The 15,335-nt window shown below is 33.4% G+C and overlaps 1 protein-coding gene across 1 annotated transcript in view; it reads right to left on the bottom strand.

The window, feature by feature from the left end:
* Nucleotides 1–12,166: 12,166 nt before the first annotated feature.
* RpL39 (ribosomal protein L39) overlaps nt 12,167–15,335 on the bottom strand; it is a 40,204-nt gene continuing 37,035 nt past the window's right edge. The window contains exon 3 of the mRNA XM_085812279.1: nt 12,167–12,271. Coding sequence (XP_085668405.1) covers nt 12,223–12,271 — 49 coding nt within the window. The 3' untranslated portion in view covers nt 12,167–12,222. The remainder of the gene's footprint in view (nt 12,272–15,335) is intronic.

Raw genomic sequence — 15,335 nt, 5'->3', positions numbered from 1 at the left:
GGTAGGCCTAGAGGGGAATATAGATGGAAGTTGCCCAAGGTCTGAATATCCCTCAAAGTGTCATAGCATGGTTTGGGAACCGCTTTTTAAACACCGAATTAGTTAAGAGTCTGTCAAGGGCAACGACTATAACCGAAAACTGCTTTCTGACGTTGTTGGCTCAAAAACTCGAATCAGCCGTTCTGCTGCTGCAGGAAGACTTTACGAGGTTGGACTTAATGCGAGGAAAAACGATGGTTTGTGCCCCGTTTTCCTTTTGTCTTCCAAAGGGGCTCAGTGGTGACGTCCTCACTTTCACTAAAGCCAAGAGAAATGGGACAGTGCACTGTTTACATATAAATTCAGATACAAATCGAGCTGTGATTTTGATCTGCAGCAATGGCCTCAAACTGCATGCAAGCCGAATGTACGATCTGAGAACAGTCGACAGGCCAGAATTTGTCAAACATTGACGTTATAAGGGACATATCAGACTGATCCGATCCAGACAAAGTGGAGTCTATTTATTCAGAAAGATGGCTAGGCCTCGAACAAAGAAGCAACTGAAAGGTATTCTAGGTCTATGCAATTATTACAGTGTTTATGTTCCACATTATGCAGAGACAGTTTATTAACTAACAAAGCTCACTGAAAAGAAAAGCGCCGAAGAACTGTCCTGGACGAAAAAACATAATGAAGCATTTTAAAGAAGTGTCTTACGAATACCAGTAGAGTGAAGTATAGTTGATTTATTTCTGGAAACCCACGTTATCGGCTCAGTTGAAATTCTGCCTTTTTCGGCTAACTACTGAAAGAGAAGCCTACGTTGTGGTTTGAAACTTGAAACTGTTCGAAAAATGGGTCTTTGGATCACTAAGAACTTCACTGACTTTCATCACTAAAAATGTTTAGTCTTCTCAGCTGCAACGATGAGCACCAGAATTACAGAAACATGATACTACAATTTCGCATTGTCCAGTATCATTTGGGCTTTCGGAGTTGGTTCTGCTCGCTGGATTTAGCTGTAGGGAAGAATCAAGGTTGCTCGCAGCTGAATTGTCTCTTCACTACGTTGGCAAGCTTTATGTTATCACGGGATGCCCCGCACCCTCAGAAACTTGATCTAGGAACTTTCCTTGTGGATAATGTTACGGATGCAATAGACGAGGATAGGATTATCGAAGCTAAAGATATTTCAGCTAAGCTACACAAAATTTCAGAATTCTCAACGAAAAACTTAAACAATGCCAAAATTGAGCTACTTCGCGAGACTGAGGAAGGAGTAAAAGCAGATACCTCTACTGAACACATAAAAACTTACCTTATCTTGAATGCTTACCTTTACTACTAACTTCTAGCATGACTATCAAAGTTCAAACGCGGTCAATACGACACTAACACCAAGTTCTAGCAAAAATTCACGCAATACGAAGGCGGCTGTTATAGATGAGAATGATTTTCAAAAGCCCAGACTCGCACACAAAAGAACTATTTCAAACTCAAGTAACGGCACGGGTCTTAAAAAATGAATTTTCAGAACTCAGCCCCAAGGACCAAATGGATCAGGAAGATAATAACTCGGACTCTGAATTTAAAAAACCAAGAAAACCCGCTACTCAAATTCCACCCATTGTTCTGGCGGATTTCAATGGCAAATGGGAAACGTTGAACAATAGATTGAACGTTTAGGAGTTCAAAAATATAAAGGCAACCTTAAGAGTTTTCAATACTGATGATTATCGAAAGATCACAGAAATGCTCCAGGATTGTGGTGTTCCATTTCATACTTTCTTGTTCAATTCAGAGAAGCCTATTAAGGCCGTGATTAAAAAACTCTCACGCATCAGTAACATTGAACTTATTCAGCAAGAATTAACAGAAAAGGGAATCGTTGTCATTAAGATGAGACAGATTACTAGTTTCAAAGATTGAAAAATCACTCCATTACCCCTGTTTCTGGCTGAGGTAAAACGAAACGCCGAGGGCAAAAGAATTTACAATATAGACACTGCGAGGTCTCGATGCTTTTATTGAGCCCTACAAATCCCGCACCGACCCAGTTCAGTGTCATAAATATCAGTGCTATGATCACACCCACGACCTCTGCCACTATAAAGAAAGATGTTTGAAATGTGCTGCACCTCACGAAACTTATACTTGCAAGCCAAAAAAAAAGCAGGAAGCTCCTGCCGTCTGCGCCCTTTGTGGAGGAAACCATGTTTCGTCTTACAAGGGATGTAGTAAATATTCGAAAAACCTAAAAAAGGACCTCCGAAGCTTAGATAACACCACTTCTGAAAAGAACCCAAATTTTAAATTAAATACAGAAGATTTTCCTGCGGGATCAGAAACCGAAAACACTCAAAAAGCAAATTCGGCATGGAGCAACAACAAGGACAAAATATCCAAAGAAACTTCATTTTTGGACTGTGTCAGGGTTCACTTATCAAAAGCAAAAGAATTTTTTATGAAATTTAAAACAGCTAAAAACATTATGGAGGAAACTGAGATTGGCATGAATGCCACAGAATATTTTATCACAATTGATTACCAATTTTAATGCTTCTCAGCAACTTAATGTTATGCAACGGCTACCTTCGTCCTTCGTATCTCTTATTTTAATGCAAATGCCATACGAAACGAGAAACATGAGATTTCGGACTTTCTTCAGAAGCACAACGTTGACGTCTTAATGGTAAATGCGACTCACTTACGAGCGTGCGATAACTTAAAATTCAAGGATACCATACTATCAGAACAGATCTCATGCACACAGGAGTGGTGGCACCGCCATTTTCATCAAAAATTACATCAAACACTTAAGTTTCGGTCTTCCAGCTCCTCCCGGGTGGAATTTACTGCTGCAATAATCTCCCGAGAAAGACTGCCAACAAGTGATTTAGGCATTCTAAAATCAATTGATCTGTCTATTATCATCGCGGCCAACTTAAAGAATGCCAAGCATGCTGCCTGGAACTCGCGCGTCCCAAATATTAGCAGAAGGATACTCTATAATTACCAACTAAACTCGGATATAAAAATTATTGGCCCCCATAATCCTACAAGATATGATTACAGGGGCTCTGAAGATGTCCTTGACATCGTCATTTTGAAACACCTATCAATAGTTCCTCACCTTGAAGTAAAAGAAGAGTTGACATCGGACCATTATCCAGTAAATATTCCATTTCTACGGCTTTTACTCTCCACCTAAACTCACCCGCACCAAAATTAACTAGAAAAAAGCGACTGATCTCCTCAAAACTCTTCCTTGTAACTCTGCCTTGCAACATTGTTATGATGTGGAGAATGAAATTTACAAGCTCTACTCCAAAATTCAAGAAACCATTAAAAGTTCCTCTACTATGTTTGAAGATTCCCTAAATCTTAAATTACCCGACAACATCAATAAACTCATTAAAGAAAGAAAGAAATTAGAAAGCACTGGCAGCTCACATGATACCCAAGGATTAAGAGAGAAGTAAACTAGCTTTCAAGAAAAATTACGCGGGGGATATAGGAATTCAGGTCGGATAATTGGGATAATCTTTTACTCAACATGAATATCCAGCCGAATACAGTATGGAAGATCGCATGCTCCCTCAGAAAAGGCAGGACGATTCAAAAACATTAAATAAATCACATGCGCGATGTATATTACTCAGAACACAGCATCGCCAATATAACGGCAGATGACTTGGCCGAAACGTTTAAGCCACATCCTCCTGGAGATGCTGACCATGAAAATGAGATTAGTTACTCAATAAATAGCATCAAGAACAGAATCAGCATAAATTTCATCAAATTCACGTAGCTCGGAGAAATTAAAGAAATTATCAAGAAGTTAAAACTGCGTAAAGCCAGTCGTTACGGCAACATCAGCAATGATGCCTTAAAAGCTCTTCCTAGAAATTGTATAGTTCAACTTGTATATGTTAAAAATAAAATATGTGATCAGAGGGCGTGATCAACGGATCGTCTAAATTCTTTCCCGGCAGGCTTTGCGGTAAATGTTTATGTAAACAAATCTGTAGTATTCTAGGTAACGTATTTCTTGGATTTCTAGGTTAGCTGGTTAATCTTTGGATTATGGTAACTTGGCGAATTTTTGGCGACCAACCCTGCTACAGCAACCTGCTAGTTTTTTTTTTTTTTTTTTTTTTGGGGGGGGGACGCCATTTTGTTTTCTCGAAGTAAAGGCATTTTTTTTTTTTTCCCCTCAACATTTTTTTCTAACAATCTGCTAGCCGAATTATACTTATGCTAGAACTTTTATGGAACAAAAGTGCTTAATCATGACGAAGATTAGGTGCGAAATTGGGAGAAAGTGCAGAATCGCCCACTGCTTGCCGCGTTTTTAAGAATTGCACATACACGGTATCATCCTTGTACACGTCGACCTATTTTCACTTAAAAAAACATCCCAGAATTGCACAAAAATGGCATTGCGCACACTCTTGACTTTATCCATGTACACTGCTAAAGTCCTAGCTAGTAACCTTTATCGCCTTACCAAAATGTCGCCAAACTACCTGTTACCATATTCCAAAGATTAGCCAAATAAGAAAAAACCTGGTCATGTTCTTCATTCAAGAATCTCGTTTAATTTACTAGTGTTATTATTATTATTATTATTATTTCAGTATAACGCATAAACTTTCCACAGCAGTGGAAACATTCGATTATTGTCAATATCCTTAAACCAGGGAAGAACCCAAGACTTATTTCTCGCTATCGGCCGATTAACCTCCTCCCCACTACATGAAAAAAGTTTTAAACCAACGATTAGCAGATCACCTTAAACGACTGCTAACTACCAATTCGGACTTGAAAAGGCCATAGAAGAAAATACTAAATCTTAAATCTTGAGGAATTTTATTTCAAGCATTTATTCACAAGTACAAAATTAGTACACAAGTGCATTCATTAAGTACAAAATACAACTTAAAGTTGTATTTTGTACTTAAAATTAATTTTTTTACGTAATTTTTATAAGGAAAAATCCAATGATATCTTCATTCGAAGCATAAAATCTAAGCGTTCGAAACACAATCTATTTCGATGTTTGGTTTTGGTTTAGTTGAAAATACACTTTTTAAACTACATTGCTTAGTGGTAAACTTTAAAGATTAAAAAATTAATCAGTTAAGCAGTTGAAAACACCAACCACTGGTGGTGAAAATTGTTTGCACCTGCTCTACGATTTCAGGTCAGATTCAAACTTCATTTAAGCCTCAATAACTTTTATTTATTTATTTATTACAAACTTTATCAGATACATTATTTTGACGTATAAGAGTTTTACTATCTATTAAAAATTTTTAAAGTCGCAAAAAGTAGCACAAAAAAATGACGGAGTAGCAAAATCGCATTAATTTTAGTCTCAAAAGTTGCAAATTTGTGAAAAATTGCGCAACCTGGCTTCGAATTCTCAATTGAAGGGAAGTTAGAATTATCAGCTGACGTTTCTTCCCTCCCCACACAACTTGCAAAGGGGACAGACGATTGCGAAATATCCTATCTGGGTAAATTGTGATGATTTTTCATATACTTTGAACAGGTGAGTTAAGAGCAACAATTTTTTGCATAACAAGTTTAATTAAAAGCCAAGCAATTAAAACTTAATTTATGTTTCTTAGCAAATTCAAACTCGTTCACTTACAATAATTTTTAGGAAAGGATTATATTTATATAACTTGTGAAAATTGTTACTGTTACCACACATGCATTTTAAGTCTTGATTTTTTAACGCTTGCCACCTAAACAGTTTTTTGCATTAAACACATTAAATGACTTTGATGACTGCAAAGTACGAAAATGACTTTTTTTTAAAATATATAATAAGCTCAGATAATTTCGGTAGTTCATTTGTTTTAGAGTCTAACTCCCACCAATGACAACTGAAAACATCTAATTTTTGTGGCAAAATATCTGCAAGAAAAGTTTTCATTCACTATATCTACTAATTTTAAAATAGAGGATGGGCTTTCATTTTGTATAGGAGAAACTGACAAGAAACACTTGACTTGAGAAAAGACTTGATCACGTTAATGGAATATTTTTCTTATAAACTTTACTGGCACAAATTATGATCGACTGAATTATTCTAGCTACTTCTCTATGAAGTGATAATTCCAAATGTGACAGCTTTTGTGAATCTGATAATGCAGTATTAGGTTTAATCTTAGTATACGTTATACACAGGATGTGGCGACATTATGATGAGCAGTAAACAAGTCATATTGGTGTTAGTGACAAATCTAAAATTCGCGCCAAGGCCGTACCGTTTACTAGGATTTTACCCGCTATGATTATGAATACTTGAAATGAAAAAGCTACCGAAAGCTTAACGAATCCTGCCATGTTTCTATTAAACGATGGCAAGTTTAAGTAATTTTATACCTTCTGCACTAGTATTCTCAATCTTTAAATTACTTGCATCATTAAGTTTTGACATCTGTCGTTTAACTCATAAAGCATAAATGTTCTTTTGAACGGTTTGTCATTTAGTCACGCATTTATCACAGTCATTCTCATCAATCAATTAAACACTCATCATTAACATTTAAAAAGCTCTAGGTTCATTTACTTTAAAAAAGCTCTAGGTGAAATGCATCACAAGCGGTCTAAAGTCTTCGTTATATTACACATCAAAGTTCTTTCTTTTTCAATTAATAGCTCATCTATCATTAAAGTTTAATTAACAATACAAAAAAGTATCTAAGATAAAAAAAACCTTACTTCTTTTTCATGTAATCCAAATGGGAAACGAAAATGGGAGCTAAATCAAATCATAAAGTGTTCCAAACATTAGAAGTCCGTAGTAATCTATCACTCTTTTCAACAATTCAAATTTAGCTTTTTACGTACTCGAAACAAAAATGTACGAACATAGAATAAATTACAGAATTTATGAATTAAATTCATTCATAAATTTTACTCCGATGGACACTCTTGCCATCCGCACCTTCACTCAATATAGAATAGTACTACAACACAATAATAGCGGATAGCTTGCTACTTATTTTTTTAAACTAGAAGTTGCCAGATTCCTCAGGTTAAACAACTAAAATATTAGATTTTAGCCTGCTTCTTTTTGCGTTAATACATACTTAACACAAGTGGAAAACAAAATCTGAAAGTTTTCAGATTTTATATTACGCCCAGAGGGGCCTTTTTTTAACGTTTTGTGTGTTACCTTTATTTATTTATTAAACATCATGTTCTTCGCACTTAAACCATTAAATTCAATTCAAGAGCAATATCTTTAGAATTTCCGATACAGTCTCACACGCTGGAAATTTTTTTCTTCTTCCCCCCCCCCCCCGTTCAGTGTTGCCATTGCTCGCTTTGAAATCGTGGAGTTTCTTAATCAAAAACTCATAAATGCTTTACAAAATATGAAATAGATAATAAAACAAATTCCAAATTTAGGCTTCCAGATGCCCATATTCGGGCGGAGACGTACATTGGATCTTTCTAGGTACTGTCGTTTTATCACAGTGCGAGAAACATACAAACATTTAAGCTGATTCTTCATTATTTAATTTCTTTAAATATAATACAAGGCGATAATATTTGGTAGAAACAATTTGAAAAGTGAAACGCCGTTTATATTAATAATGCCATTAGCCCTTCTGGGCTTAAAAATTTGAAAGCAATCAGATTTTATATTACGACCAAAAGAGTGTTTTTTAAACGATTTGTGTTACCTTTATTTATTAAATATCATCTTCACACTTAAACCACATAAAATTCAACAGAATATTTTAAACATCACAAAATATTTATAAACAGCATATCTTAAGAATTTCCGATTCAGACTCGCACGCTGGAGATAAAAATGTGTTTTTTAGTACAGTGTTCAGTTTGTCAATAAAAAATTCGTTAAAAGTTTTGCAAAATTTGATATAGATTATAAAACAGATTAAAAATTCGGGTTTCCAAGTGCCAATGTTCGGTTGAAGGACCGTTGTTTTTTCACAAGGCGAGAAACGTTCACGCAAATTCTTCAGTATTTAGTTTCATTATATATAACACATGGCGATAATATTTGGTGGCAAGTCTGAAAAGTCAATCAATGTAGAAAATGAAATGACGCAAAATGCCGTTTTGAGACTAACAGCCCATTGGGTCGAACACCCTTTTGGACTAAAAACTGGCTGCTAGCTTACTACTTTTTTTTTTAACTAAAGTTGAAAGATTTCTCAGTTTAAACAAAATTCAAACTCTAGATCTTGGGGCCCACCAGCGGCCGAGCGGTAAAGTCGCTGAACACTGGTAGTTCGGTCCGAGGTTCGAATCCCGCGAACGGGCTGGCTGCATGGGTGTTTTCGTGGTTTTCCCCATGTGTAACGTGCATACGAGCCAGTTTCCCTTAGAAAGTCCTCCACGAAGGCATCCCTCCCTTTAGGCAGACAGCCCTCGAGGGTTTGCTGCAATTAGATAACCTAACCTAGATCTTGGTGTCACTTCTTTTCAGTATTTACTGAACATACTCACAACCCTCAAATGTCGACCGGCACTGCTATTGTTTGACTGGAAAACCAAACTGCTCTGAGAGAAGCAATTGATCCTCTAACTCTTCACATGGAATGCATTCTATTGAATTTAGCTGGAATTTTCAAGATTTAAAAATGGTATCCAACGTAAAGTCTCTAAAACAGACGTAAATACACTGTACTGTATCGTTACGGATTTTGTATTTAGTTAGCCATTTTTGGTAGAATTGCGCTGTTTCACTATAAATGTCCGTTTCACTTTGCAAATTGTTGCCACCAAATATTATCGCCCCTTTATAATATTTAAAGAAAATAAATAATGAAGAATCTGCATGAATACATATATGGTTCTCGCACTGTGAAAAAACAACGGTACCTAGAACCATCAAATTTTAATAACGTTATCTTCCCCCCGAACATGGGCACCTAGACGGTCGAATTACGAATTTACTTTAATCCATTTCTTATTTTGTAAAACTTTAACGAATTTTCGATTAACAAACTCAACGAGTTCAAAGCGAGCAATGGCAACACTGTACCGAAAATAGCATTTTTATCTCTACCGCGAAAATTTTTAAGATATGCCTGTTTTAAAATATTTTGTGATATTGCTGTTGAATTGAATTTTGTGTTTTACGGGCGAAGAACATCATACTCAATAAAAGTAACATCCAAAACGTTCAGAAGTCTCTTTGGGTGTAATACAAATCTGAGTGCTTCTCAGAGAAGCTTATGCTCCGAATTTTATGAATTATTAAAATAAATAATCATCTTGTAATGTTAATAATTAATGATCATACAATCAAATAAATCATCATCTTGTAATAATTTTAAAAACCACTGCCTGAAAATGCTCCTAAATTTTTTTTAAATATATATCTTCTTTAGTTTTACCATATTTGTTTCAAAGCATCATTTACTATCAATCTTATTTAACTTTACTTTATTTGTACCCAAAAGTAAGTTAAAAAATTTTGTGTTTAGTTTTTTTTACCATTTTATCAACATAAATATGTTTATGCAAGAATTAAGCGTGAAAAAAGTGCGCAAAATGTAGTAAAAGTGATTTAAAGAGATATACTAAATCTTTATTTGAAAAAACTGTGACTTTCAAAATCTCATCACTTATACAATGTATCACATTTAATAATTAAAAACAGTTAATCATACAAACGCCATAGATTTCAATGCTAAGATAAGCCAGATCTTCCCTATTCCTTCTTGCTGCATGTGTGTGATGCGCACTCTGCCCACTGGGTAGGTGTATCTCTTATAAGGTCCATGGGTGAGACTGGATCAGTTTTCTCTGAACTTTGAATTGTGTTCCATTTAACGGTTTAGCAGTTTGAGGAAAAATTTCAGCATTTTATTTCTTGTGATAAGAATAAATTTTATTAACTTTTTTTTTATCAGACTTGTTCATTCAATCTACTGCGAAGGCGCAACACTTTTTGTGTCATGAGTGAGGAATGCTGAGCGGCCATACTGTTCTTAGAATTTAAAAAAAACCCAATCACCAATAAATTGAAATTTGCCATATTAAAAATTACTCTTCCCGCTGATCTTTCAAACAAAATAAAATAGCTCAGAAAATAATAATGGAAACCCAGCTTCAGGTAAGATTACAAGTTAAAACTATCCTCGCAGGTATTTTATTTTCGAGAGATTTGAGTGAAAAATATTCCCCTTGTTTTACCTGCTTGGCAACATGTTTGAATGTTTCAGAACTTTTCCCCCGTTTCGGCTTATACTTTTGGGTAAATTTAAAAAAAAAAAAAAAAAAAAAAACTCTCGCATAGATTTGGATATAGTAACTTTTCAACTTTGAATTTATTATTACCATTAAATTTATTGAAACACAGCTCTTTAGGGTTAGCTTCACCCCCCCCCATTTAATCAACACACTCCACATGTTTCAGAATGCATTAACTTCTTTCCTAATGGGTTACCTTTTCCAGAATTCTTAATAATAAATTACATTAATCTGCAGGACTATATACCAATACAATTTCTGAAATATGGAAGTTCTAGATCTGGAGAAGGGAGGGAAAGTAAAACTGGAATTTTGGCTGTATCTGGATAACAATCACCGCTGCAAATAACTGGTTTTTAAATCTGCAAAATCCTTGCTTCCTGTGATATGTATCCATTAATAGAGTCCAGAAGGAAGAATTTCATGTGCATGATAGAGATTAACTGAACATTTTTTTCCAAGATTGAAACTAATAGGGGAGAGTAGCCTAATTTGGACCAATTTTGTATTTTTCACCATTATTCATTTTTTTCTTCTCCATACAGTTATTCGACCATCGGAACCAAAAATGTTAAATTTGCTTTCTTCAGCAAATAAAACATTATTCTAGTACGTTTCGGGTGTATTTATCATTGATTTTGCGAAAGCCTAAGCTTTCTGTTTTTCTCACAATTTTTTTTTTCCGGGCAGAAACGCCCATGTAATCCAGCTTCTCTGAAAACTGGTCAAACAGTTTAAGGTGAAACTGAAGTAGAAAACTTTGCATTAAATTCTGCAGAAACTTTTACAGCACTCAAACGTGGGTTTTTCACAAATTTTCTAATAATAAATCTATCATCACGTTTAGTTAACTTCCTCGGTCGACTTTTTATTACCTTGTTTTCAATCCGATTTTCTTCTTTAAAGCGTTTTATCACATATTGTACTGTAGAATGGAATAAATTAACTAATTTAGCGATATTTCAAATTTATTTACCACTATGGTGAAAAATTATCAATTTTCGAATGCTATTCGTAATTTCTTTACGACTGCAACCCATTTTTCAATAATAAATAGAATATTATGAAGTAAACACAATAAAAAATTAAAGCAAGCAATTTTTTAAATGCCACCACAATGCAAAAATTAAAAAAAGCAGCAAACGATAATTCTAATTTTGATTTTACCCAAAAATATTTAAGTTTACGAAGACTTTTGGAAGATAAAATGTTTATCATTTTTTGATTATTAATTTCTTAAAAATACAGTTTTGCTATATTTTAAAAATATTTCATGTAATTTTGTTATGAATAGATTATAGATCTTATTATTAAAATTTCATTCAGAAAGTTTACTTTTAATTAATGGATAGAGCTCTATTTCAATGAAAATCATAAGTGTACAAACACTTTTGGGAGCCACAGTATGTGCCATCACCTACATAAATTTTTGTATAATGCATATGCTGCATAAACAAATCTACACTAAATTAGCATGTTTCAATAAATATTAAATATATAAAGGCTTCTTATTCAAAGATCTATAATTAAGCAACCATTTTATTCTCAGAACATTAAATTTTCTATACTAAAACAGCAAATTTTTAAAAGTTAACATTTAAAGTTTGTAATCAGTGTTTCCAGTTTACATATTACAAATTGCTGAATTCACACTATAACATAAATCCAAGAAACACAGTAATGTTGGAAACACACATCCAAGTTAGATTTCATTCACTCAATTAAAATTTCTGAAAATCACTAGAACCGAATGCTAATTTTTAAAATTTCAATTATACTGCATCAAAAAATGCAAGAGGTCCAGGTTAATAACTTCACGATCAAAATCAGGTAAAAGGAAAGTGCTAATCATAATTTTATCAATATTCGCTTCCCCCCAAAAAAATGCTTGGCAATAAAAAAATTAGAATCAGAACACAAAAAAACCACAATGTCAAGATGAGTTGTACAGTTTATTATGTGATGGAAACATATACACAATAAATGTTATTACAACTTCAGCTTGGTTCTTCTCCAGTGACGACGCTTTGCATTATATCTGAAAATAAAGAATTACCCATTAGAGGATATTTATTACAAGAGCTGTTTAATATTTATATTTGCTTCAGATTCATAAAAATAAAAATCATAATTTTCTTTATAATTATTTAAAGCACTGCCTCCTCATAACATAGAAGTGAGTATGCTATTTGGGAGAGATGAAAATCTAAACCATAAATATAACCAATTTAAAAAACCATACAAGAATATTTCTGTCAATAATATTCAATTTTTTAACTTGAGAATTTAAGGTATGTCCCACAGAAGAATAAAATCTAGTTATTCTAGTATTATTTTCTACTTATAATTCTAAATCCATAAAAAAATTGTTATTCTTACAAATTGAAAATATATCTCTCATTCTTAGAAAAGTAAATCATTAAAAGCATTTAAGAGCGCAGCACTGTTTTAACTCTTTTATGAATTTCTAAATAAGAATTCAGATAAAGAATCCCCCAAATTAGTCTAAAGCAAAATATTCTACTATATCTGCATTCTGTAAAGAAAATATACTGTTAATTATACATAAAAATAATATTGTTACGTTTTTCTTCTCGCGTTAAGAGTTTGTGGATTCGGAGTGAAAAAAAAAAAACGACCACAAATTACTGCTCCCAAATTACTCTAAAGCAAAATATTGTACTATATCTGCATTCCTGTAAAGAAAATATACTGTTAATTATACATAAAAATATTGTTATTTTTTTCTCCTCACTTTACGCGTTTGTGGATTTGGAGTGAATAACAACAACACTTGGAAGTATCAAAACACAACTTATTAGCCAATATTATTCAAGACAGCCATACTGAAAAAATCAGCAACACAGCCTTCAGGCTTAACAGCGAAGAAAGCTTTACAGGATTACGTCCAATCATTCTCGGAGCTCAACACACTCTAGGATAAAACTCGACGATGCACTAACGAGATACACTAAGACACTCTGATTACGTTCAGTCATTCTCGGAGCTCAACACACTCTAGGATAAAACTTGACGATGCACTAAGACACTCTCTCGCTGCACTTGACTTCCGAGACACTTGCTCACTGACTCAACTTTGAGCACGCCAAATACTGAAGTTTCGATTTGTCTATTTTTTTGTTTTAATTTTACAGTAAGTACAATTATATTTAAGACACACTTAGTATGAAATAGTTCTTAATGAGTAGTAATTTAACATTTTTAAAGTCAGATTTAAAAAATTTTGAATAAATTCTTTTTGTGGAATATATTGGCATTTAACAGTGGGTTAATATGTCCCACAAGTAAACAAATCACTACATGCTGATATATTATGTTTGTGTTTATGACGCATATATGAAAATTTCTGTTGTATATGAACTAAAGCATATGACAGTGTTTGTTTTGTAATGGTCACATTATATATTACCGTAAATTTGAGTTTTGTTTTCTGAGAAAGGGTAATATCCTAGACGATTGAGACAAATAGTACCAGTTGACCCGAGATTTTCAGGAACGGGAAAAGTTAAAACATTTAAAATCATGTTACACTTCTTTTAGTATGTCAACATCAAATAAACTACTTTTCATAGTTAAATTTTAATCATGCAAAAGTCAGGTTGAAAGGGTTAAACTGAGTGATAAAAAGCATTATTAATGTATTACATCATCTTTGTGAAGATATGCAATCTGAACATATACAGCTATCAAAAGGAAGAAAATACTAAGTCTTGCTATTATAATTTAGCACTAAAAAGCATAAAGTAGCCAATTACTGCATATTCATTTGTCACAACATGAGAAACATGGATGAATGTTGCAGTATTTTTATAATGAATGTTTTACTACAGTAAAAGAATATTTCAATCAGCTTGGCTAGTCAAAGTTTCAAGAAATGGAAGGCATCTAAGAGAAATACAGAAATTACTTTAAAAATGGTTCAAATACCCCCCCCAAAAAAAAGGTGGGTATGTATACAATACAAGTCCTCTCCAAATAAAAAGACTCTAATATTTTCTCTAACTCAAATATTAAAAGAAAGTAAAATTAATTTCATTTTCAGCATTACATGAGAAGGTCATGAGCTTTTATTAAATTTCAAATAAATTAAAATAATAAAAAATCATTATAGAATGTAAATTAATTTAATAAAGGTAATATGTACTGAATAGCAAAACATTCTCCAAAATTAATAAAGAGGAAGCCACTGAGGAAGTTAACATTGCAAGAAAATTTTGCCAGTAACAGAAGGTAAAGAAAAATTAAATTATGAAAACAGATTAAATACATAAATGTAGTTAAGCATGTACAAAAGCAACACAAGATGCTTAAGTTAAAGTAACTTAACAGTATTTTACACAGACTATACACCAAGAAGCACATTAGGAAGCAAAACTTGGAATTATTGCCTGTGATAGAAAATAATTCAACTTCCCCTATCAAAGCAATGTTATTTTTACCCTGCTAGCAAATCTCCAAAATGAACCTTTACTGGAATACTTTTAGATATAAATATTACATAAATGTAGTTAAGCATGTACAAAAGCAACACCAGTTACTTAAGTTAAAGTAACTTAACAGTATTTTACACAGACTATACACCAAAAAGCACACTAGGAAGCAAAACTTGGAATTATTGCCTGTGATAGAAAATAATTCAATTTCCCCTATCAAATCAATGTTATTTTTACCCCGCTAGCAAATCTTCAAAATGAACCTTTACTGGAATACTATTAGATATAAATAAACTTAAAAGTCAGATGTAAACACATGTTTAAGAGCACTAGTCCTTCCACCATGCAAAATCGAAAAATAGAATGGCAAACAATACACATTGCAATATTACATTTCCTTGATGGCATATGAGCAGAAAACCCACCTGTGTATGATTTTGGAAAAGTACACATTTTTACATTGTCAGTAGACATAACCCAGACAAAAGATCGCAATTTCTTAAACTATTTCATGGACGCACGTGAAACTTACACTACTCGTTGATGAAACGAACGAAATAAACAGCCTCAATCTTGCTTTGTGCACACTAGTTAATATATGCTAGATGACATGCAGTGGCGCTCGATTTTCTCATTGAAGAACTGGAA

This window comes from Stegodyphus dumicola, chromosome 1 (genome assembly GCF_044657685.1).
Source record: "Stegodyphus dumicola isolate Sdum_Otavi_A_Nest chromosome 1, ASM4465768v1".
In the NCBI taxonomy this organism is placed as follows: domain Eukaryota; kingdom Metazoa; phylum Arthropoda; class Arachnida; order Araneae; family Eresidae; genus Stegodyphus; species Stegodyphus dumicola.
The sequence above is the reverse complement of the archived record's forward strand: the minus strand, read 5'-3'. Positions and strand labels throughout refer to the sequence as shown.